Below are 25349 nucleotides of genomic sequence, written 5' to 3' on the forward strand. Positions count from 1 at the left end.
TGGTGCCCTGGTGGCCTGTATACAGTAGCCAGTACAAACGACACAGGGGATTTATCATTAACACTTGTTTCTATGGACAATGTTATATGAAGCACCATTACTTCAAACGAGTTATACTTGAAGCCCGCCCTCTGAGAAATACTCAAAATATTGTTATAAATTGTAGCAAAACCTCCCCTACACGTGGACTGCTGTCTGTGGCGTTCTGTTTACAGCATGTTTCTCTGTTACCTGTTGCACAGCAGTCATCATTGTATGCAGGACATTGCCTTGAATTATGGCCTGTATCACAATTTTGGCATGTTCTTGGCAAAAACTTTTTCAAATTATGCTGTTGTGAGTTGATAGTGCGCTAAGTACATCTATGGTACAAATAACTTCTCAAAGGTTAACTCTTCATAGAGAATTGGCATTTCATTGCTAAAGTTCTGCCTGTAGTGACCAGGGGCCTCATTTCCAAAATCCATGCCAAATTTCAGATTTATAGAAACACGTGGAAAAGTGCTTAGCACCACGTCAGGCTCTAAGCAGGCGTACTCACTTCTCAGAGAACTGCAGGCATTTGGAAACCTGAGCAGTTCTTGACAGGTGCTCTTTTATAAGCTAGTGCCACTATAAAAGGGCTGTTTACAAGCTGGAGATCTGACACCATTTAGCTGTACACAACTTCAAGAGTTCACATTTGGAAGAGAGATGGAAGCACTTTTTTTTAGGGTTTCTTCCCAACACTTTATAAATGTCTATGCTCTTACATGCGTATCCTCTGGACTTCCACAAGGTGTCAGGATTTCTCTTGTCTGTATCAGTATCATGTATTTGTGTGTCCAGTGCGTCTACATATTTTTTCTGGCTTGTTTTTCCATCCATATATATACAGTATATATATATATACATTCTCCAGGAGTGAAGAATAAAAAAAATAAATAAAAAAAAACAGCCTCCTTTAGGCTGGAGTCAGACCTATTCATCCTCTCGTACGTTAATTTTGGGAACTAGGCTCACATTTAATGATATTTTTTGCCAAGTCTCTTGTGTCACAACCGAACCAAACAACAGCTATAACAAGCTCTTTTCTAAACACACGTGTCTGGAGTGGGCTTTCAGTTAGTGCTCAAGAGCATGTATTAACACAGATTCGCCCAGCAGCATATTTACAGTTTAAATATGCCATATGCCAATAGTCATGGCTAAAGTCTGCTGCCACCATGAAATATGGAGAGACTCACATTTATTTTAGGAAAAATGTAACATGTATTGGAAAAGTGTATGTATATACACCATTGAGAAAAGAAGGTGGAAGGGAGGATCCAGATCTGACAAGCAGTGTCCCAGCAGAGTATCAGTGTTTCTGGTGTAAACGTAAATACATGCTTCTGTTGTATTCTTGTGATGAATGGATGAATATTCGGCCCTGTCTCGATCAACCAGAGAGCATGAGTGATGATCAGTGACTGATTGCTCCAGTCTTTCTTTCACTCCTGAACAATGATAGTTTTGTCTTCTCGCTCTGCTTCTTCTGTACATCATAGTTCATAACTAAGGTAGAATTATACAGTGTTATCTGTGACGTTACTTTGTCACTCTGATATCCTCACTGACTCACAAGGGCATGCTGTACAATCATAATCATAAGAACCGTCAAAGATATACCAACAATACTCTATTTATTTAATATAAATTATTTTGTGTTGTTGCTATGGTAAAAAGTCATAGAAAAACAGAGCACAAATGTTGAAATATACTAAACATAAATACACTAGCCAGACTGCACTACTGCACAATGTATTATTTGTACACAGATGTATTATCTGAAATATTAATGACCGTCACAATGAACTATTTTACTTAAGCTGTGATGCTATATTTTTTTCTTTATTTTCCAAAACAAAATAAATCAACCCACCTCTGAAACCCGAATACTATATAACAGAACAAAGATCCTTTTATTTTAGCAACAAAAAAAAAATTCAACAAATGTAAAAAGCAACACAACACACAAACAAACAAGCTCTTACTCTTGAGTAGCTGGCTCTTCCCTGTGTCTAAGAGTGCAACTAAAACAAAACAAGAGGAAACCAGATAAAAGCAATCTCTAGGTTGTACATTTTTAACATTTTCATTCATTAAAAACATAAAATAAAAACAATAATACGACAGCTCTTGGCTTTTCCACTATCGCATACATAGGTTTTCAAAGGACAGATGCGAGACAATGGAAGGTAATTTTAGCACATGCGCTTAGGGCCGCTCAATAAAGTAATTTTATAAAGAGTAGCATAAAGCAGGGAAAAGAGCTACATTTATCTTTTCAATTCTGACCAGAGCACAGTCTGGCTTAATGCTGACGTTACAAATTAGCAAGGCTTTTCTTTTTCTGTGGTGTTTTTTTACAGCGTGAGGTAGCTTAAAAAAAGAAAACTCAAAACTGGGCTACAGACCACATATGTGGAACGTCTCTTTTAAAAGTACATTGAATAGTGTGGCATAATAGGGCTGAAAAAAACCTAACTTTAATGCACGGACACATACACAAATAAACAATTCGATGTCTATTATATATCTGGTAATTGGAAAAAATGCAGGGTGTTTCATAAGATTAGCACCATTGATTATGTTTTAATGCAGAGTAATTTACATACACTGTGGTGATAAGAAAGACAAACACTTGCATGTGATTCTCAAAGTTCAGGCTGTTGTAGAATGTGTGAGTGAGTCCCATAATTATAGAAGAAAATGATAAAATACTTAGTGTGGGACTCACCGATGTACAACTCTTGATTCAAATGCACAGGGGGAAATAGCACCTTAACAATAAATAAATAAAACCAAGACACACTTCTGCTTCTGTCTTTTCTCTGGCTTCTGCCTCATGCAGTGTTGTGTTGGATTGTGAGATGTTCCCAGAGTGCCGAGGGTCAGGGAATGGCAGGTCAGTCACAGATGAGTACCTCTAGTGCCTATCAGTGCATATCCTAAAAATACTTTCGGAAGCACTTCTTTTCTAGTCACAAAGATGTCCCACTTTAAAATGTCAAGTTCTTTAGTTTCTCTCTTTCTTTGTTCCTCGCTCTCTAGTGTGTTATCGGTTTCATCGGTTCCTCTGTGTTTACAAGAAACAGACGGCACCCACGTCCACTCCGAACTCCTGATGAGCTCCTCCAATATCCATCGGTGCAATGTCCACAATGGGCAGGCGTGACGTCTTCTGGGATTTGTACTCGATGACCGTCTTGCTCCATTGTCCTGTGTGTTTCTGTCGGGATAAAACTCAGCTGTAAAGGCCGTTCCACACTGAACGTGATGCGAAAAAGCAAGGCGAATCGCCGAAGAACGGTGCGAAACGATTGTTCACCTTATGCTAATTCACACCTGCACGCTAGGTGGCGCCGAGCAACAATGCATTTTTCCTCAGTTATGTATCTCATATATGGATTTAACATCGTCCGCTGCTCAATATACAGCATTACATTAAGATAAACAAGGTTCTACACCAAAAACAAACTATCTATAATGCTTACAAGAATAGGCTACATCCTAAAATATAATTAGAAGTACAATTAGCATCAAGCTACACTTGAAAATGTATGTAATTATTCATGCATTTGCTTACCCACTTTAAACCATCATTGAGTGCTTGTAATAACTTCCAGTTGTGATCTATAGTTGATTTTGATTAATAAGCAGACACATGCACTCTTTGTATGTTTAATAACGCTTCACTGCTAATGTCATAAACATCCTTTATTGCTATAAAAATACCATCATAATATATCATCATAATCATGTCTATTTGCTTTCATATTTCATGTGTAGAAAAATGTTTCACTTGATTTTTTTAATACAGAAGATCTAGAGTGAACACGCTCTGACTCTGAAAGTCCTCTGCTTCGCTGTTTTTAGCTCGTGCTCAATACAGTCTTCTGAGCTTTTAGCGCCACCGCGTCGACCCTTTGGGTAACAGCAGTTATTCTGGCCACGTGATGTAATGCTCAAATCTTACTGGCCAGCCCGTGTTTTCGCTTTGTGAAACTGAAAAGATTCGTCGGACTGGTTCGAAAAAAAACATTCGCATTTTCGGTGCGCGAATGTTCGCGGTCTATGTGGAAGCATCCATAGAAATCTAACAAATATTCTCAGATTATGTAATCCCTATGAAACATACAGGTGCATCCTCTAGTGCGGAGATGACAAGTCAGTGTCGCCCAATTCATCTCTCAAACCGAAAACAAGGAAAGCACTAGTTTATAAAATTATTAAAATGTTAATGCAGTCTCCTTACTGTTTTTCACTGACACATTCATAACCATTACTTCTGCCGGTGCGCTGTGGCAAGCTTTATTCGTGCGCTTGAGCGCATATTAGGCTACGTAGGCAATTAAAGGCTCATAATAATGATTTTAATGGTTTATTAATAAACATGCGATTAGTCGACTAATGCTTAAAATGAACGACTACTAGTCGACCAGAAATTTTTTTAGTCGAGGACAGTCCCACATTTCCATTGAAATCTGTTTTATTCCAGCGCGTCATCGCGCCCGATATTCATTTAGCTTTTTCGCGCTCAGTGTGGAAAGGCCTTAAAGGGATAGTTCACCCAAAAATGAAAATGTGATGTTTATCTGCTTACCCCCAGGGCATCCATGATGTAGGTGACTTTGTTTCTAAAGTAGAACACAAACAGAGATTTTTAACTCAAACCGTTGCAGTCTGTCAGTCATATAATGGAAGTGGATGGGAATCACGGCTTTGAGAGTCAAAAAACATACACAAACAAAACCAAATTAAACCCTGCGATACACAAATAAGAAAAAGTAATTAAAACGAAAAGCTAAAAGCTTTTAAGAAAATAAAAGAAATTAAATAAAAATGACAAATGCATACAACAACATTTCAAAACTAAAACATTTAAATGAAAACAAAAAAAATAAAGTTAAAAACAATGCTAAAATATTAAAAGAACAAAAGGTATGAGTATAATAATGATTCTAACATAACACTAAGCCAAACACCAAAAAAAACAACTACATGTGTATGTACAGCCACACAAAAATATTAATGTTAATGTTAATATTTTATTAACATAAAATATTAATGTTCTAAACATTAATATTTTATGTGCAACAACAGCATATGCTGTCTCAGTGGATGAGGGGGAAGAATCCACAGCTCACTACTCAATACTCATGAGTACTTTTAAATAGGCTACTCTTTTACTCTTACTCAAGTAGTTTTTTTGGACAAGTACTTTTACTCTACTCGCACTACATTTTTTGGAAGGTAATGGTACTTTTACTTGAGTATAATTTTTCAGTACTCTTTCCACCACTGCCTGGGGGTAAGCAGATACACATCACATTTTCATTTTTGGGTGAACTATCCCTTTAAGGAGCCTGTTTAAGCAGAACATAAAAAAAAACAAAAAACCTTGCTACGTGTACTGCGTTAGGCTAACCGAGACTTGTCATTTGCACTGCCTGGGGGTAAGCAGATACACATCACATTTTCATTTTTGGGTGAACTATCCCTTTAAGGAGCCTGTTTAAGCAGAACATAAAAAAAAACAAAAAACCTTGCTACGTGTACTGCGTTAGGCTAACCGATACTTGTCATTTGCACTTATATATTGTTGCTCTTTTGTTAGTTTTGACTGCTTCCATTGTCCTCATTTGTAAGTCGCTTTGGATAAAAGCGTCTGCTAAATGACTAAATGTAAATGTAACATGTTTTTGCACTCTACTGAACTTCTTGTCTATTGTTTTTGTATGTAAACGTGAGCGGCACATTTTTAAAAAGCGTTTGTGAGTCAGTGTACTGGTAGCACTGTATGTTTGTAGTTAAGTTCAACCCGTGAGGACAAAAACACAAAGGCGTTGTTGTCTACTTGCTCTCTTTGGCCCGGTTTACACTTGGTATTATGCTGAGATTTCGTTGATCTGATCACAAGTGGACGACGCTAAATACTGAATAGGGAGCAACATGTTTTGAGATTGTCCACTTTATACCAATTCCAAAAAAAACACAGAAAATGTGTTCGAACAGCCACTAAAGACCTCTCCGCTGACTGAGCTCATTCTTAGATGTTCATTTCCTATCCGTTAACCCACAAAATTAACGTTAAATTAGATTTACATTAAATTACAATTGATAAATGTATGTCACTCATTAATAATAAATGTTTTTTTTTCTTTTCAGTGGTTTAGTTTTACATGTACATAAACAACAGGAGAGAAAAATAACAAATAAACAGAATAAAATGACATATGATAGAAAAAAAATAGGCCTACACAAAATATGTTTCAGTTAAATAATTAACAAATTAACAAAACAAAAGGGGTAAAAAGTCTGTTTCATTAATTTTTTTATGGCCACATCACGAAAACAATTATTTAGCCATGCCATAAACATTTTAAAAATAGCTTTGCAGTGTTCGGCTCATATGTAAATTGTGTGAGCTTATTTCACAATATTAGATCGAAAGATCAGATAAAGCTCATATACGCTTGCCCACAGACCTCCCCTCAAAAGAAATCAGGACAGAAGAGATGGATTAAAACAGCAGGTGTGAACAGGTACGTGTCTCCCTCGTCTAATTGTGATCCGATTGACCAAAACACATCTTAACACCAGGTGTAAACAGAGCCTTTGTATTATTTTGCTGCACCGAAACAGTTCTAGAACTATTATGGTTACATTCACTTCCATTATTATTATTATTATTATTAAATTCTTGCTTCCCAAGCCTGGTCAGAAGTGTTTCCTCACCTTGCAGCCGTCCTCCAGAACAGTATATGTGAAGCGGCTGTTGCCCTCGGCTCGGATCTCCACATCATTGGACCCCTGCAGCAGCAGAGCTCTCTTCAGGTCTCCAGTGGCCTCATCCATGTAGGCCACGCTGTTCTTGCAGTGGTAGGTGAGGTTCTGCGAGGCCTCTGTGGACAGCAGTCTCAGGAAAGTCATCTGAATGCTTGCTGTGTTAGGTGCCAGGTTGTCGTCTCCATAGCCAAACTGGGGATGGAAAACACAAGAAAGTGCATTAGACAGAGGTGATCTAAACCCTGAAGAATCGTTCTGAATAGACCTGAATCCAGCAGGTCAGCAGGACCAGAACGAGAGACTCACATGGAATCCACCATTCATGGCTTCTCCAAACCAAACGTGTTTGCGCTCCGCACCCTTGGAAGTCCACCAGCTCTTGCGTGGGATGTTGGCGGGTTTAGGATAAACGCAGGTCTCGCCGGTCTCCATGTTGCAGAAGACCTTCATAGCATCAACGGTGCAGCCCTGGTTAGGATCAATCCAGTATTCACCTGCAGAGAGACGGCACGTTATTCCCCGCACATGTTCCCTGTGCTTCATGAAGGCAGAAGACTCACCGCTCTTCCAGTCGGGGTGGCAGAGCTTCAGGTCCCTGCAGGTGCGGGCTGGGCTCTTCTTGGAGCCGTCAGGGCTGCGGATGTTCTCCATCTGGTTGTTGAGGGACTTCAGAGTGGCGTCCACCTCTGCATCATGCTGAATGTTACCTTCGGCGGCCTGGTCTGCCCTCATGTACCGCAGGGGGTCCGGACCCTTCTCAGGATGAGACAGACCAGCGAAAGCAGACAGGTCGATGCCGGGCCCCGCGGGGCCAGGGAGACCGGGGGGACCAGGGTTTCCTGGGGGGCCCTGAGGAGAAGCAGCGTATGAACCCATCTACTGTTAAACACACGGCCTTTTTTAATCAGAATTTTTAAGACCAGCATTTCCCAGCCCTGGTCCTCGAGTATCCCCAACCAATGTTGCCTCTAATTGTTTTTTTCTTGCTGAGCAAACTTTTCTCTATTGGGTGGATATTTTGGCCACTTGAGCAAAAACATTTTTTGTACCATACCTGTAACTTTTAACATTAATGTGCTATTTATATTTGATTTAACCCTTGATGTAACTAAATGATGCAGATTTAGGTTACCAGACAAAACATTTTTTACAGTCTTACCAAGAAATTCATTAAAAAAAAAAAAACTCAAGCAGAACAGTTCAGTTCTTTATAATAATATATAATATATATAATAAATAAAAACAAACTGAAGCATTTAATCTGAGATCTGTAAGCTAAATATTTTCAAAAACGTGAACATATGAATTCTTATATCTAAACAGCCCTATGAAGAGTTTGCACCCTACTACACAAATGTCTAGTAGTTTTGTTACCATTCTGTGCCCATCATCCGCTATTTCCAGCACTTAATCAAGCCACTCTTCTTTAAAACATGATGATGTTTTATTTCACACGTCATTGCGTTTGCGTTGGCTCTCGTGTTGAGCTGTTTCGTCGGCAACCATTACAGTATTCGATTTCTACAGCGACTGATTTGGTGCACATCATTCTTTTTCTATGAAACCTGTTAACCACATTCACCGGTTCTGTAGTGACATCTACAGCGGTTTGCCTGAGCATTGCAGTTATTTCACATTTACTAGAATTCAATCAAAAGGCTTTTCCAACTCATTTTTGCATGTGCGGGTCGCCTGTTAGAGGGAACTGTAGGGTCAAAAATGATCAAAGACTTCTGCTTTCCCCTCCTCTCTCTTAACACAGGTAATATTTTACATACATGCTGGGTACAATTAATTGTTTATGTTTTACCATCCTATTTTGTATCCAATTCAAGTGTAACAATAACAAAATATTGTTATTAAATTAATTATGTTAAATAAATTAATATTATACAAATTAATTAATAAATTAGTTATTAATTATGTGCTAACTAGTCTTGATTCAAGGTTAATATTAAAGTGCTACCTATTGCAATACAATATAATCACTCAATAGCAACGCTGTCCCACATATTTAGCTATTCTAACTGCGCTTATTTCCGTCGTTGGTATAAGTGGCAGTGGGTGGTAATAGACTAGAAATGTACAGTTTTATACGATCGTGCTGATAACATTTCTTTAGTCCTTCGGCAATCCTACAGCCTGAACCACTGCAGGGAAACCATCCTTACAGAACATTGCCCCCAACAGTACACATTTAGAAAATATCCTTCATCTGGCCGCGGAGTCTCTACTAACTGGCTGACGAGTTTATTCAAGTGTGTTTAACAAGGGGAGCATAGAAAATGTGAAGTGTGCTACTCACGGATGGCCCAGTCTCTCCAGAGCGACCGCGAGGTCCAGGGGGTCCGATGGGTCCAGGCATACCATTTGCTCCATCTTTTCCAGCTGGACCAACGGGGCCTGGGGGTCCCTGGAAAGAGTCAGAAGTCTGAGTCTCAGCAGAGCATCACCTGTTTGCATGATCCTGCTCCTGTAGGGCCTCCAGAGTTTAGTTCCAACCTTCTCTTACACACTTGTCTGTGGCTTACAAGTCATTTTTGGGGTTCATTTATAAAATGTTGCACAGAAACCATCCTACATACCCACAAGGAAAAGTGTGTACATCTGCTTAAACCCTGACATGGAGCTTTTCCATGTCAAAGACGAACATCGCTGTGGGTTTTAGTGTATGCACACTCAAAAGATCCAATTTCATAAATGAGGCCCGTTGTGTTTGATTAAGGTTGGAGCTAAACGCTGCAGGGTTTGACACCTGACAAATACAGATGCAGTAATAATGCTCCTGGCTACATACTCTTGCTCCGCCGGGTCCAGCAGGTCCAGAAGCTCCTTGGTCACCAGCTTGGCCCTGTGTGTGGAGTGTTATCACATTACATCTTACCTCAGTATCTGCATATATAATGCTTTAGCAAAGAAACGGCAACTTACAGGAGGCCCAGGCAGACCCTGAAGACCGGTGAATCCTCGGTGTCCTTTCTGTCCTCTCTCACCCGAATCGCCAGCCTCACCCTTATCTCCGCGTGGGCCTTGTGGGCCCTGTGATTAATGGACATGAGCATTGCAACTCTACATTAACTCTATAAGTCTACATCCAAGTTTTGTGCATAAATTGACACATTGAAAGCAGAATCGAGTCATGTGTGGCAAGAGAAGCACTCACAGGCATTCCCCGAGATCCAGCAGGCCCCAGAGATCCAGCAGGTCCTTGGGGTCCCTACAGTTAAAAGTAATGACTGTGTCAAGAGCGTTCTATGTAAAATGTCATCTTTTGGCTTGAAATCATCTACTGTAAATTTTAAATCCTTTTTTTCTCGTCTTGTCGCTTCCAGTAGTGTATTTTTGGACAGGCCTATGGTTTCCATGCTTTCACTGTGTATTAACGGCAGCTTTGAGACGTAATCCCATCCAGCTATACCACTTTCCACATGCAACACATTTTAAGGGAAATTGAACTAAAAAGCTTGGACTGTCTCAACAGTTTTGATTGATGTTTTTATAGCATTTGTAGTGCATTAATGTCACTCATACACATTCCACCCTGTTGAGAGAAATGACATGAGTATTGATACTGAATAGACTTTCGTAAGTCAATCATGAAACTAGTACAACGTCACAAAATCACTGATATAGTCAATTTAGTTGACCAATTTTCCAGCCTGTTTGTTTGTTTGTTTGTTTGTTTGTTATCATTCAATTAAAACTGAGACCGTTTGTGGTAAAAATCCCTGAAATAATACCGTTCAGTAACGTGAATAATAAATACCATTTTCCTGACACAGTGTTACAGACTAAGAATCATGCCGTGTTGTTTGAATCTGTACTCACGGCCTCTCCTCGGTCTCCCTGTTTGCCGGTGGGTCCGACCGGACCGGGAGCACCAGTGCCACCCGGAGCACCAGGAGCGCCCACGGGTCCAGTGTCTCCTCGGTCACCCTGAACACAACACACAAAGCGATGCAGAGAGTCAGAGAGCGCACCTCACACCATACAGCAGTGATACACAATCCTCTTTGATGCCCACCTTTATTCCTGCAGAACCGTCTCGGCCAGGAGGACCATCAGATCCGGGATTGCCCTGCAAAAAACAATTTATAATATTAAACTTGCTGTTGTCACAATTGCCTACTGTGGAGGAACGAAGGAGCGTGGAGACGAAGGAGTTGAAGGAAAACAGTCTTTAATGCTCCAAACTGGAGGGAAACACAGTAGCCGGTAGACAGTTACTACACAGTAGACACACACACGTAGCATCGGGGATTGACGTTTAACACAGCACGCTAGACACAGGAAACACTGGGCTTAAGTACACGACAAAACGAGGGGATGACGAGACACACCTGGACTCAATGAAACACAATATGAACAGGAACAGGAAGGAAACCAAATATGGGCATGTCACACACGAGGGAAAACTAGGTAATGGAAGGCACATGAGGAGAAAAACAACACAGACAGTCCATATTTCTGACAGCTGTGAACGCTTTATGTATGTACAGAATGTATGCATGTTAGGGTTAGTTGGGTTAGTTAGGGTTGGAAATTAATTTCAGTTTCAAGACAACAAGCAACTGTGTACAAGGAAAGCATCTAATCTCCATTTGTTATTTTTTATACTATTGCTTTGTTTTTTTTGTAGAAATTTGTTGATCGGTTTTACATTTTTTGGCAAACGGTAAAACTGATTTATATCGGTTTGGTTTTGTCAGTTCAAAACCAGTCCTATAACCCTGAGCTTGTTCAACTAGATTTATGGTGCAAGCCTCTGGAAAAATGGCCTTATATTTGACAAAAAATTAGGTATAGTGCTTGTGTGTTATTTATTTATTTATGTATTTTTCAGCTTTACGAAATTAAATCACATTGCTTAACCAGTACGTGTGTGAAAGCAGTGTTTTTAATTTGCAGAAAGTCCATATGAAATGTTCAGTCGGTCATTACTCTGTCATCCAAACGGCCATTTGCACCCTAACCATGTTGACACTTAACCCTGTTAACATGGTTAACATTTCTTTGTATCTACATTTGGTTTGTATGTAGCTGCTTCAGGTGTGCTGCTCCAGGAGTGTTTGATTTGGGCTGGAGGTGAACTTTTGGATGGCAGATCTCCAGGAACAGGACTGACCACCACTGCCTAAAGTAGTAAACACTTACTTTCATGCTTCAGCCATTCATTACTTTAAGACAGTTGATACAAGAAAAAAATCGCTTCTGTCCTCATCTAATTACCTTCATGTCATTTCGAACCTGTATGACTGCTGCTGAACACAAAACACTGAGACATCTCTCAGAAGATCTTTAATGTTCCACAGAAAGGCATTCAGAATTGGAAAGACTTGAGGGACAGTAAATGATGACAAAATTATAATGTTTTTAGTGAATTTTGTTTTGCAAAAGCAGTTTGGAAACCAAAAGCCTTGTTCATTATTCTCTAAAGAACTTGTGGTAACACTTTAGAATATTGATCCAAATAATTAGTAGTTCCTTTAGAAGGATTTGTAAATTCTTGAGCCATTACTAGTCGGTTAGCATGATCTTCACTTTAGAATTAATTATAGATTATGCATAATTCACATTAATTATGAACCTGTATACAGTAGTTAGTAGTTCTCCAGGATATATGAAAAACAGTAGTTATTGATTAGCTAATAGTGAACTACCAGTTTCAACTGAGCCCTATTACTTACTAAATCGTTAATCAGTTTGTTGTTAGCTAACAGTAGTTACTAGAACGTTAATAGTGCATTAGTCATTTGTTCCCGTGTAGTTATTCATTAATGTTGGAACAGTATTCTAAAGTGTTACCAAACTTGTTTGTTGCTTTGTCTCAGTTTATTTTATTGGTTTCTTTTCTTTTTGGGGGGGTAAACTGATTAAATGCATTTTCATTACAAAATGCAGTTCCACTTTAATGCCGAATGCATTTAGTTCAAAAAGGGTTTATTTTTCTGTTATTCACAAACTGAAAAGTGCATCCACTCTAATGTGTATGAAATAGTAGGAACATTAGCAGTGGTACAATTAGTGCACTAGAGCTAGTATTATAAATATGTAAACCTATTTAATCCTTCATATTTAAATAGATGAATCTCTGGTTAGATGGGGGACTGGGGAATGTCAGAAAGGCAAAGCAATGAACCTGTAAATATCTGAGAAAAAAGGAAATTTGTCTGTGAGGATGCAAACTCTTGTAAATCTTTAGCATTGTTTATGAGGTAGGGAACAAAGACATGATTAGTAGCTATACTGGCAATAAAACACTGGACTTTAGCAATTACATTCTTCAATTATATTCTGAAGTTCAGGACAAAATGGGCTGTTTTCAACAAACTGAACGGTTTCATGATAGAGTGTATTATAAACTGGTAAAAATGCAGCGATGGTACAAAATCAGTGACAGGCCGTGACAGCTGTCTCATTGCAAGGGTTAAAGATGAAGCTCCACTGTAATATTATTTCTGAAATCTTAGGTTACATTTTATTTTAAGATGTCCTTGTTACAGTGTAATAAAACATTTAAGTGCTGAGTAATATTAATTAACTACATGTACTTACTATATGGTTACTACATGTACTTACTACTATGGTTAGGATTAGGGTTTGGCTTAGGGTTACTTGCATGTAATTATGCATAATTGATTGTTATTATAATAGTAAGTACATGTAACGTGTAACAAGGACACCTTAAAATAAAGTGTTACCAAATTTTATTAGTAATTAGTTACACTACTAGTTACTGCACAAAGTAATTTTATTACTGTAACTAGTTACTGCCCAACACTGTTTACTAATGAGGTGATAACTAGATTAAGCTGTGACTGATTGAGGAGACATGAATGAATGATGCATTTATATAGACATGCTGAAGACATATAATATGTGCAGCGCTGGGGACTCCAGGACCAGGATTGGGAACCACTGGTTTATAGCAATTTCTGGACTAAAGTCACAGGTTTGTATCACATGCTGTGGTGTATATTTCAAACAGTCATTCTTGAGACATGGGACAAAACAGGTCCAGCAAGGGTAACTGCTATTAGGTTTAAAAATAATATTTTCAATTTTAAATGTCATGAGGTATTAATAATAGAATGTATTTAACACAATTATCACCTTCAATTTAATAGTTGGGAGGTTGTATCAAAGCATAGCTCAGTAGCTTAGTGCATATAAGATACATAAATGTAGTTTCATTTGTCTGAGTACAAGGTTTTATTTTTTTCAATTTTGCACCCTATTTTGTCCCACTTCTCAAGAATGACTGCAAAGCGAGTTATATAATCCAAGTAACGGCAAGCACACAAAACCTGTGCAAAGCTCGCACATTTGGATTTGTGCAGAATGTAATGAATGAAATATCATTTAGGTGTGACCTGAACTGTGCAGTTTGCATGTTTTGCTTGGTTTGAGCAGGTTGATTTTGTGGGTTGTGCTGGAGTAAATCACCAGGTCCATGGCTGGCTGTGACATACCTCTCTCCCAGGTTCCCCAGCAGGTCCGGTCAGACCCGGCGCTCCCACGGGTCCAGGGGGTCCACGGTCTCCAGATCCTCCAGTAGCTCCTTGTTTACCAGGCTCACCCTGTGATGGGGATTCATCAGCACAACGTGAGCCACCTTATTAGCTCTGCACTTGCCTGTATAAAACTCTTTGTCTTTGCTATTTCTTCACTGTAGGTTAAGTGCTATCTGATAAATAATCAATCCCATATTTAACAAGATGCCTTTTGATTATTAGGCATGCTGTTGTGATTTTTGGTGACATTGTGAAAACTGCTTGTCTCTGTGGTTAATGGTGCATGAGACAAGCAAAGCAGAAGTGCCTTCATACCGGTATCTTGCAACTGTTTTTTTTTTAAATAATGCATTAACAGCTTTGTGTTTCATTGGCAAGGGCAGTTGATCCTCAAACACTGAAAAACATTCTCATGCTTTTATCTAATTGTCACATTCACTGGAAACTGAAAAGCTGGCAGAGTAGAACTACATAAAGTGCACCTTAAAGGAGAATCTGATAAAAAGCTTGAAGAACGGTTTCTCTGTCTCCTGTGTCACTGTCATCATTACTATCCTAAATGTCAGAGTGTTTATCAGGGACAGTTTAGACTCACAGAGGGTCCAGGCAGGCCGGGGAAACCTCTTTCACCACGCTGTCCTGGAAGTCCAACAATCCCACGCTGACCAGCCAGACCCTGAGGACCTGCAGGCCCATCTGGACCCTGGGACAGGACAGAAGTGAAAGCCACAATGACAATAGAACCTGAAAATGCTCTATAATACAGTATAAGACACATCACAAAATGAGTCCGGACTTTGCATTTAAAATATCTAAGTAATCAGAGTTTGGGCTAAATGATTAATCAAAATTGAACCGAAATCGCGATTTGGCTTAATGCAATTATTAAATCGCAAAGTCTGCAATTTTTAATTAAATAAATATATGCACAGCATCAGTAGTAAATGCTGCTCAATCACTGCCAGTGCTGTGAGTTTGAGTCACTTTTAACGTGCATCTAAAAAAGCAACACGCGTCAAACAAAATGAGAAGCATTTATTAACCTGTTATACAACAAAAAGGAACATCTAATAACATGTTTTTACTCCACAGCATCAGTCGAGTGTTTGAAATAACTTCATTTTCTGACCTGGTGTGGCTTCTTATCACAGAATGAGGCAGAGAATATATTCTATCTATACTGTCATAAAGGCTATGTTGATTAGCACTGGATTACACATTTACTTTTTTATTAAGAAAATACCCAAGATCAGTTCAAGTGTTTCTATTTCCTTTTTACTCAATCACAGCAATAGCTAGATGCCTTTGTCCACATCAGGGATTTCCTGGAACGTCATGAGCTCTATTACATCTCTGATGCATATGTGGATTTTCTGCACGAGGGCGCCCTCTGGCATCCAGTATGAATGAAACACACATTACATGTGTTTAGGGCTCAGTAATGCGCACTCAGTCCTATTTTGGGCATAAACAGGAAAAATAATACTTCCCTCTAAAGAAAGGGAATAATATGATAATCCATGTTTTTCTCCAGTGTATAGAACTGTATACACTGTGTACAGGAGTTGTTTTCCCCCCACTGTGGATGCATAAAAGGCTCATATTTCATGTTAAAGACATGGACTGTTTTTGATTTTTCATACCTCCTGATAAAAATTAAGAAATTACTGTCAAAGATTTTGCATGTTAACAAGTAACCTTGCAGGTGTTTGTAAAACAACAGTTTTCTGTCAAATAAAATTCTTCTTCTTATCTTATCGTTATTTTTTTTATCTAATTATACATATATATATATATATATATATATATATTTATAGTTAATTTGTTTTAAAAATCGCACAATTTATTCAATACAGTGGCTAAACTAACGAAAAATAAAGCATCAACAGGTGTTGACATTTCCCAACAGCACAGCAGTAATGACTTTATGCTTTGACACAATCTGTATTGTTAAAAGCGCTATATAAATAAAGGTGACTTGACTTGACTTTAAATCGCAATTTTAACCAGAAAAATCGCAGTTACATTTTTGCAGCCTTGCTCAGAGTGTTCCTGTCTTTACTATGTGTTGAGCTGTAAATGCTGTATATTCACACTGATGAACAGCCGTGCTAAATGAGAGCCTGTAAAAACTACATACGTGAGGCCCATCTTCTCCAGGATCTCCCTTCTCTCCAGGAGTCCCAGCCGACCCACGCAAGCCAGCGTCCCCGGGTCTTCCAGGAGGACCACCGTCACCACGCACACCCTTAGGACCGTCTTTACCAGGAGGACCAGCAGCACCAGCCGGACCCAGGTTACCCTGAGAATGACACGAACCAACGCACATTAACATGAATGAAAGACTGAGGTGTGGAGGACACAGCATGTGAAAGGACATCTGCCTGCAGGAAACATGGGTAACACTTTATTTTGATAGTCCACTTTAGACATTCTACTAACAGTAAGTAACTTTGCAACTACATGTCAAATAGCAGTCAGAGTATTAGTAGACTGTCTGCTTAATATCTTCTAACACTTTATTTTGATGGGTCCACAACATACAGCATAATGACTATGAGATACTTTGCAAGTATACATCAACTTATTCTACTAACCCTAGACTTAACCTAACAGTCTACTCTGAGAGTTAGTAGACATGTAGTTGCAAATTAATGAGAATTAGTTGACATGTAGTTGCAAAGTTACTTATAGTTAGTAGAATGTCTAAAGTGGACTATCAAAATAAGGTGAAACTGAAATGCGTTGTCTATTTTTGCACCTAGAGGCTTCAGCTGACCATTAGTAATTTGGACTGATGCACACATTACGTTAAACAAATGTTTTACACTGCATTAATGATGCACATTTTTATACTGAGCAGTTATTCCTTAAAGGGGTCATGAACTGCCATTGTTTTTTAATTTTTTATAATGTTATCAAGATATTTACATCAAAAAACATAATTTAGAAGTAATAGGCTATGTTCTATCCTGGGCTAAATAGGCAGTGATGTAGAATCAGTGGGCGGGACTAAACAGGAAGCGATGTAGAATCAGTGGGCGGGGCTAAACGGGCAGCGATGTAGAATCAGTGGGCGTGGCTAAACGGGCAGCGATGCAGAATCAGTGGGTGGGGCTAAACAGGCAGCGATGTAGAATCCAGAATCAGTGGGCGGGGCTGAATAGACAGTGATGTAGAATCAGTGGGCAGGGCTAAATGGGCAGCGATGCAGAATCAGTTGGCGGGGCTGAATAGGCAGTGATGTAGAATCAGTGGGCGGGACTAAACAGGAAGCGATGTAGAATCAGTGGGCGGGGCTAAACGGGCAGCGATGTAGAATCAGTGGGCGTGGCTAAACGGGCAGCGATGCAGAATCAGTGGGTGGGGCTAAACAGGCAGCGATGTAGAATCAGTGGGCGGGGCTAAACGGGCAGCGATGTAGAATCAGTGGGCGGGGCTAAACGGGCAGCGATGTAGAATCAGTGGGCGGGGCTAAACGGGCAGCGATGTAGAATCAGTGGGCGGGGCTAAACGGGCAGCGATGTAGAATCAGTGGGCGGGGCTAAACGGGCAGCGATGCAGAATCAGTGGGCGGGGCTAAATAGGCAGCGATGTAGACATAGGCGTTGTTCTTCTCCTTTGGGGGCGGTGCTTATCCACACTATTACATCATAGAGTAGAACATTCCACAAGCTGTTGTTTTAGCAGACTGCCTTCAATATAAGTGGTTTTTAGACTAATGACAAAGCTTTGAGTTCTAAACTTACGGGAGGTTTTTATTGTACAATGACCTCTTATATATCAAAAGATCAAGGGAATTATTTTGTTTTCTCAGTTCATGACCCTTCAAGTGAGGTCTTTGTCATAGTGAACAGGTCCATTGCTTTACTTACATTGGGACCAGGAGGTCCAACTCTACCAGCAGCTCCAGGGAAACCTGTGGCACCCTATAAAATTCATAAAAATAAACATTCAGTTTCATGATCTACATTTACAAAGGATAGTCTCTTGTTAGTACTTACAGAAGGTCCTTGAGCACCGCGAGCCCCTTTTGGTCCAGACACACCAGTTGGTCCCTATAACCAAGCAGGAATACACAATGTGAAGAAATACAGGGCAAATGTTGTCTTGAGACGGGAAAGCAAATTCATTGTGCTGAAGTTACCTGAGGACCTGGAGCTCCAGAAGGCCCCTGAGGGCCCGGTGCACCAGCATCACCCTTCTGTCCACCTTCACCCTGCTCTCCCTTAACGCCCGGCTGTCCATCTGCACCCTAACATATCCAGATCAATCAGTGAACAATCAGCTCATCAATGTTAGTGCTGTCAGTGCTCCAACACGCACACATTAATCATTAATCAAGATGCAAAGGCAGTTCATCTATCCTTAATATCACTTGTAAAATGTTAAATCTGTTCATTTCAGGTTTGATGTACAATTCATGACTGTATGAACTTTAGTTCTTGATTTTGAATTTTAATAAAACTCCTTTCTGCTTCTTCCTCCACTGCATTTCCTTAAATATATCCCAAAATAAGTTCACAGTGATGATTTAAAAACAACTGAATTGGCAAGCATTCCCACAGCTCCAGCTCCTGAATCAGCTTCACCACTGAAGATAATGAAGATGCTTTAGAGGGACTTTAACTGCACAAAAACAGTCTGGGTGACAGGGTGTCTCGCTGCCATCACTGGTGCAGTCACAGGAACAGTTTTAAATGTGTGTAATATGACACGTGCTGCAGCCAAACAAAGTGCAGAGGCAGAAAACAAACTGTTTAACTGTTTTGCGTGTTGTTCTGGGTAATGAGCTGATGCCATATCATTTATGATTAGACAGCAAACTCATCTACCTTCTCTTTCACTGATCACGGAGATCTCAGATCTTGCTTTATTAAATAAATGAGGTCAAGCAATTATAAGCATTCACTTTTAGTCATTTGCACCATCTTTCTATCTTTTTCACCTCTTCATTTTATTAAGTGCATAAACACTTAGATGACTGGTTTCACCATTAGCTGGGTAGTCTCTATGCCAAAGCCTTTTTTATTTGTGGTTTTCATTTGTGCACTGCTAAAATATTAAAAACAGCTATTCCAGTAGTTTGATGATCAGATTGTGTGAGCTTGGCGTATGAGAGCATCTGAGATTTTACTGTTGGGCAGAAATAAAGAGAGTGAAGATGAGGTGCAGTGATTGCATTGCTGTACTTACAGGAGGACCAGCAAAACCAGCAGGACCAAAAGGACCAGTCTCTCCTCTGTCACCCTGTCAAAAACATAAAGCCTCAGTTTTATTATATCATACTAGTACATTTTTATACTGTATGTACAATAATGATGCCATGCCATCAGCTAAAATAGTGTTTAGATTATAGAGGTTACTCATGTCACACTCTTCTCCTAGAAGTACATATGTATAAAGCATATACAAATATATCAGATCTAAATGATCCAGAGATCTGGTGTGTGTCATATCATGTCTGGTGTATTAAGTGAGATACAGAATGACAAAACTGTATGACAGATAAAACTTCTCAGCATGTAAATTCAGAGGTTGGTATAAAGTTTGAGCAACAGAAGATCACTGCATGCATTGAGTTACATACGCAAGTTGCAAAAATATATTGACTTCAATGTGGAAAGTATAGAAAGTAGATAAATGGCACTATTCTGAACACAGGTCTCTGAACACTGATACAGTTTGAGAGAGACTCACAGGAACACCGCGAGTACCAGCAGCTCCAGACGGTCCTGCAGGTCCAGATTCTCCCTGAGGAACGCACGGCGTAGAGATTAATATTAGACATTCAACACATTAACAAACTGATAATAAACTGATAACTTCAGTACCTTTTCACCGTTGGGTCCCGCAGGACCAGGGGGACCAATTGGACCCGTTAAACCCTGTAAAGACACAAAGCAGATTCCTCAAGCACTCCTGTTCATAAACCTCAGTAGTATCTTTAAAAAAGACTCTTATTAACATCCCTACAGAAGAGCAGTTCAACTCTAGACACAACACACACACACACACACTCACACACACACATGCATTAATCCAGAACTGAACTCATGCTGACATATTCATGCAGCTTATGTCCTTTGTGTACAGCTAACACACTGCAACACACACATGCTATTCAGGATTCGTTTGGTTCATGTGTTTAGTTATATCATGTAGACCAGTGGAGTCCAGTGGCTCGAAGACTACACAAGCAATCTGGCTTAATCATATTTCTCCTTATTGCCATTTGTAAACCAAATCAGACATGTAGTTCACTGTTCAGCGGTAAATTGAGAAGCAGCTTTGAGAGCAACGTTGCACACACACACACTCACACACACACACACTCACACACACACACACACATACTGTACACACACAATAGATGATAGTACATTCATCTGTGCTTCATCACTCTTGGAAAACACCAGCCAACCATAGATGTAAAAACCAACACAAAGTAAATATTGAAAATATTGGAGGAAAAAACAAGGGGCCAGATTTACTAACAGCTTGCGCCAGCGCAAACCGTCTTTTGATGTTAAAATAGTACTGTTAGGATTGACTAAAGACACAATGTGAAGAATTAGCGCTAAAAAGGTGTGGACACAGTTATTTTTGCACCTGACCTTATTGAATATGCATTTGTAGGAGTTTCCCTTTTAGACGCAAAATTTATGGGAGGAGAGTATTAAAATGAATCACACAACACAAATTTGCGCTCGTCAAATTACTGGTATTTGCGCCATTATTTAACGCCCAAAAAAGCATGTCTTAAAGCAGGCGGTAAATTTCTCGGTAGATTGCGCTGGTTATTATGGAAATGATCTGCTGCGTCTGTGTTCTTTAATGTGTGCATTGTCAATAAATCACCCGCAGAATTTTCCCTCCCATCTGCGCTTTTATGGAGTTGCGCTCTAATGCTAATTTGCCTTGTTTAGTAAATCTGGCCCAAGATGTTCAATCTTCTTACTCTTGCGCCGTCCTTCCCAGGAGCTCCTTCAGGTCCTTTCTCACCGTTGTCACCCTGTGATACACAGACAGTCAGATCTTATGACTGATATCCATTACAGTACTTGCATCGCTAATGTTTGCACACAGCAGTCAATGGCAATAGTGCTTTACTAGTGCTTTTCTAACATGTTCTTTTCTAATATTTTCTAAACAAAGCAGCTGGAGCGTCGGTGAATGTCACATAATCAAGCAGCAGGAAACGGATCAACAGAGTTTTATAAACGTGAGTTTCTCTTCATTCCAGAAAGACACAGGTCTAGTCTCACGAGGGTGGAGCTGAATAAATCTCACTCACTCTGTCCCCCTTTGGTCCAGGAATGCCAGATGTCCCTCTCTCTCCAGGCATCCCCTGCAGTCCTGGAGGCCCCTGAGCACCAGGAGCTCCCCCTGGGCCGACGGCACCCTACGGATCATTACAGGCTTCAGCACACTTAACCCGCAAGCTTTAATGAAGAGAAGGCTGTAGCATGTGCTATCATAAAACGGATTTGAGACCTCCGTATGGTACTTTCTGCTGCATTGTGATCACGGTGATGTCTATCTGTACTGGACTGATCTGCTCACCTTGGGGCCATCAGTTCCTGGAGTTCCTGGAAGACCTCGAGGCCCCTGGAGGCCCTGGGGCCCCACACCTCCTCTCTCTCCTGGGAAACCCCGCTCACCCTGAGGAGGAAGAGCGGCGCAGGGAACTTTAACACACGAGAATACTAAGCACTTACGAACCGAAGAGAGAGCATGGAGTGGAGACTCACGCGTGGTCCGGTGGCCCCTGCGGCCCCAGCCTCTCCTGGAACACCCTGAGGGAGCAAAGACAGACGCCAGGCTTTATTACACATCTGTGTGCAGCCAGCAGAGTGACATGTAGAGCAAGGTGTCCTCTGCTTCTTCAGGAACGCTCACCTGATCGCCAGGTTTACCGCCTTCACCAGGGGGGCCCGGGGGTCCAGGTAGACCCTACACACAACAAACAAACGGTTTGTTCACAACGCTATGACATGCAAACATGGTGTTAAACAACATGGTTCATTATTTGATTGATAAAATAAACCTTCAAGTGGCACAACTAGCTGTCGAGCGACAGGTCCATTTAAAGGATGTTTTTCGTAACCTCCATTAATCTCAGTATTATTCCAAACAGAAGCCTGAGTGATAGTTCCTTCAGAAAGACTCGCAGTAGCAGTTAATCATGTCACTCATTAGTTCATTATGTGATATAATAATATTGCTACAGGTATCATAATGTGCAAAGACATGATCTGAACTAATGCCCTGCTGGGATGGCACATATCGTACATGATGATTTTTTATTCATTGTCCATATTTATCCAGGAAAAAAAATAAATATATTTTTTAGCTAGCAAAGATGCATCACAGATACATCTGTACAAAAAATGATGTCTGTAAAAGATTTGCTTGGCTCATCCATCATAAAATATGTTCCGCTATTAACTGTAGAATGAAGAAATTCAGCTGGCAATCTTCTTCAGGTTAGTGGAAGAAAATGACCAGCAATAAATCACGGATCAATGCCTGTAAAATCTGAAATGACCTCATGACCACCTGAGAAATCATTCATATCTGAAAAAGATTGAAGAGGAAGTACTACTTTATATTCAATATTAATTACATTTCTTCATTTATGATAATTAAACTAAATAAATTGGTAAATATATAGACAAATCATGAGTTTGTTGTGAAGAACAAGATCATACTGGGGTTAAAACTGATGCAAAGCATTAAAACCATTTACCATCAACAGGAATACACAGATCGACGTCAACAGTCATCCAGACGGATGGGAATAATTAGCTTTGAGTGCAGAATGATTTTTATAAATACATATCTCTCATCATATTGCTGGAATTGTTAATGTTAACTGTTAAGTAAGAAGCTGTGACAGTGAATTTACTGTAAGAAGTGCTCGAAACACTGCACTGTAAAAAGAGACAACCTGCAACTGTTATCTTAAACAGCTTTTTATACCTGATTTTACCCATAGACATGAATGAATGCAGTTAGGTTGATTGGGTGATGTTAAACACTCTTGAATAAGATTAACAAGGCAACTCACCTGGAAGCCGGAGGGTCCGGGCTGACCCTGCTCTCCTCTCTCTCCTGCAGGACCCTGTCAACATCATCATCATCATCAGTCTCATTCATAAACTCATCATGTGAAGGCATGCATGTGCAGACACACTCACAGCAGGTCCAGGGGGTCCGGCAGCGCCCGTCTCTCCGTCTTTCCCCGGCAGACCCTGCAGAGCACAGACATCAGTCACTCCATCAGTGCAGAGAGCTGTGTGATCAGAGCTGAAGCCCAGGAGTGAAAGGTGCTTGTGTGTGTGTCAGAGACAGCTGTTTCTTCAGAAGAGCCTTAGAGCACTGCTTGTAGTCTACATACTGTAGTGCTGTCCTAATCTCAGCATCAGACCGACAGCAGACGACTGGCAAAACACCCCAAAGCTTCTGGAGAAAGACACTGAGGTTTGCCTCAGCCTCTCACTGTATGATTAGCCTCTTATGTTTACCATTGTGGCAGCATTTTCTTCAGAGATAGTGATACAGGTGTGTCCTCATAGTTCTGTCGAGGCTCTGATCACTTAGAATTCCATAATGTGTGTTTTTTTGTTTTTTAAATGAATGCTAGGACAACACCAGACTCGTTCAGTCCTCAAACAAAACTCTTGAATATGTTTCAAAGATTTGATGCACTGTGACAGAAACTTTGGCACATTGACAAGTTACATCCCTGACGAACTTCCCCAGCAAACTACTGCTTTGTAGTTATGTAAAGAATCCTTCAAGTAAGAATTATAATGTACATGGTCCACCCTGCTCTGTGCACATTGACTTGAAATAAAAGCCAATCACTAGTTTTGGAAACAGCATGTTTTCATTATAATATCTCGCTTACTATTTTCCACTTTGTAAATTACCTTTTACCCAAATGTATGTTTAGAAAAATCATAAAGTTGACTCAAATATACAAGATCAAATGTCCGGTTTTCTTTAGAACAAGCCACCGTTTTAGCGCTGGAAGAAAGAAATGGCCAAGAAAGCCTGCCAAGCACCAGCAGTCCTGCGCAGAGCTCAGTCGCTCTGAAGATCAGTCAAGCTTCGTTTGCAGTGTAGATGTGTTGAGGATCATGGAGCAACTTACACGCAAGCCATGAGCTCCAGCGAGTCCCTTCTCTCCTGATTTCCCAGCCTCACCCTGCAGCGAGAGGAACATGCCTGATATGAACTGCCTTCATTAATGGCAACGTGAAATAGTCTTAGAGTAATAACACATGAAAAAGTGTTTACATAATAACACAGTTAATAACAATAAAGAACAGTGATGTACACATTCAAGTTGCTGTGACACAAAGAAACAGACATGTAAGGACAAGAGTTTTATGGCTTACATTGCCACCCTTGGGTCCAGGGAAGCCCATGACTCCCGGCTGACCGCGAGCACCCTGAGGGCCCGGGGGTCCCGGCCGGCCGTCTTCACCAGCAGCACCCTACACCCTCAACAGAGCACTGCAGTTACTCAGGGTACAGCTCTTAAACACGTGTGATAGAACCGCGAGTCTTTCGTGAGAGATCACATGACAGGAAGCAGGAAGTCAAGGACCCTCTATGATAGGGCTGTCAAAAAAAATTCGAATTTCGAATATTTGTCAAATTTAAAATAAAAATCCACGTTCGAATGCAAAAACGTTGCATTCTAATTTTAGGTGTGCGTTAAGGAGGCAGCCTTATCAGCGGCGCACGAGATGCGATGACGATGTAAGTGTCGTTGCATTATAATGCGTTTGTTAGTCTATCCAGCTGAAGCCACTGGATGCGGCGCTGCTGCGTTGTTCATTACACATATATCGGGAAAAGAGAACATCAATGCGGAGGAGATCTTGTTTACGTCAAAACCGAAACCAAGCCGTTCACACAGAACACATATTTCACACATTTTCTAGAGGGACATCTATCAGCGTTGCACTCGCGTCTCGCACAAGAGCGGCATGTTTAGACCAAGCA

General features: G+C 40.3%; 1 protein-coding gene across 2 annotated transcripts in view; it reads right to left on the reverse strand.

Annotated features, from left to right (window-relative positions):
* Positions 1-2411: 2411 nt before the first annotated feature.
* col2a1b (collagen, type II, alpha 1b) overlaps positions 2412-25349 on the reverse strand; it is a 46373-nt gene continuing 23435 nt past the window's right edge. For both annotated transcript variants that reach the window (XM_016554866.1, XM_016554865.1), the window contains 28 exons: positions 24737-24835; positions 24490-24543; positions 23531-23584; positions 23401-23454; positions 22230-22283; positions 22082-22126; positions 21894-21992; positions 21625-21732; positions 21289-21342; positions 20162-20215; positions 20028-20081; positions 19524-19577; positions 18475-18582; positions 18332-18385; positions 18203-18256; positions 16468-16629; positions 14923-15030; positions 14286-14393; positions 10838-10891; positions 10642-10749; positions 9977-10030; positions 9745-9852; positions 9611-9664; positions 9119-9226; positions 7374-7662; positions 7120-7307; positions 6763-7005; positions 2412-3253 (listed from right to left, as the gene is read on the reverse strand). In XM_016554866.1, the coding sequence (XP_016410352.1) occupies positions 3107-3253; positions 6763-7005; positions 7120-7307; positions 7374-7662; positions 9119-9226; positions 9611-9664; positions 9745-9852; positions 9977-10030; positions 10642-10749; positions 10838-10891; positions 14286-14393; positions 14923-15030; positions 16468-16629; positions 18203-18256; positions 18332-18385; positions 18475-18582; positions 19524-19577; positions 20028-20081; positions 20162-20215; positions 21289-21342; positions 21625-21732; positions 21894-21992; positions 22082-22126; positions 22230-22283; positions 23401-23454; positions 23531-23584; positions 24490-24543; positions 24737-24835 (2730 nt within the window). In that variant the 3' untranslated portion in view covers positions 2412-3106. The remainder of the gene's footprint in view (positions 3254-6762; positions 7006-7119; positions 7308-7373; positions 7663-9118; positions 9227-9610; positions 9665-9744; positions 9853-9976; positions 10031-10641; positions 10750-10837; positions 10892-14285; positions 14394-14922; positions 15031-16467; positions 16630-18202; positions 18257-18331; positions 18386-18474; positions 18583-19523; positions 19578-20027; positions 20082-20161; positions 20216-21288; positions 21343-21624; positions 21733-21893; positions 21993-22081; positions 22127-22229; positions 22284-23400; positions 23455-23530; positions 23585-24489; positions 24544-24736; positions 24836-25349) is intronic.

This window comes from Sinocyclocheilus rhinocerous, unplaced genomic scaffold, assembly GCF_001515625.1.
Source record: "Sinocyclocheilus rhinocerous isolate Xijiao unplaced genomic scaffold, SAMN03320098_v1.1 scaffold2090, whole genome shotgun sequence".
NCBI lineage: Eukaryota > Metazoa > Chordata > Actinopteri > Cypriniformes > Cyprinidae > Sinocyclocheilus > Sinocyclocheilus rhinocerous.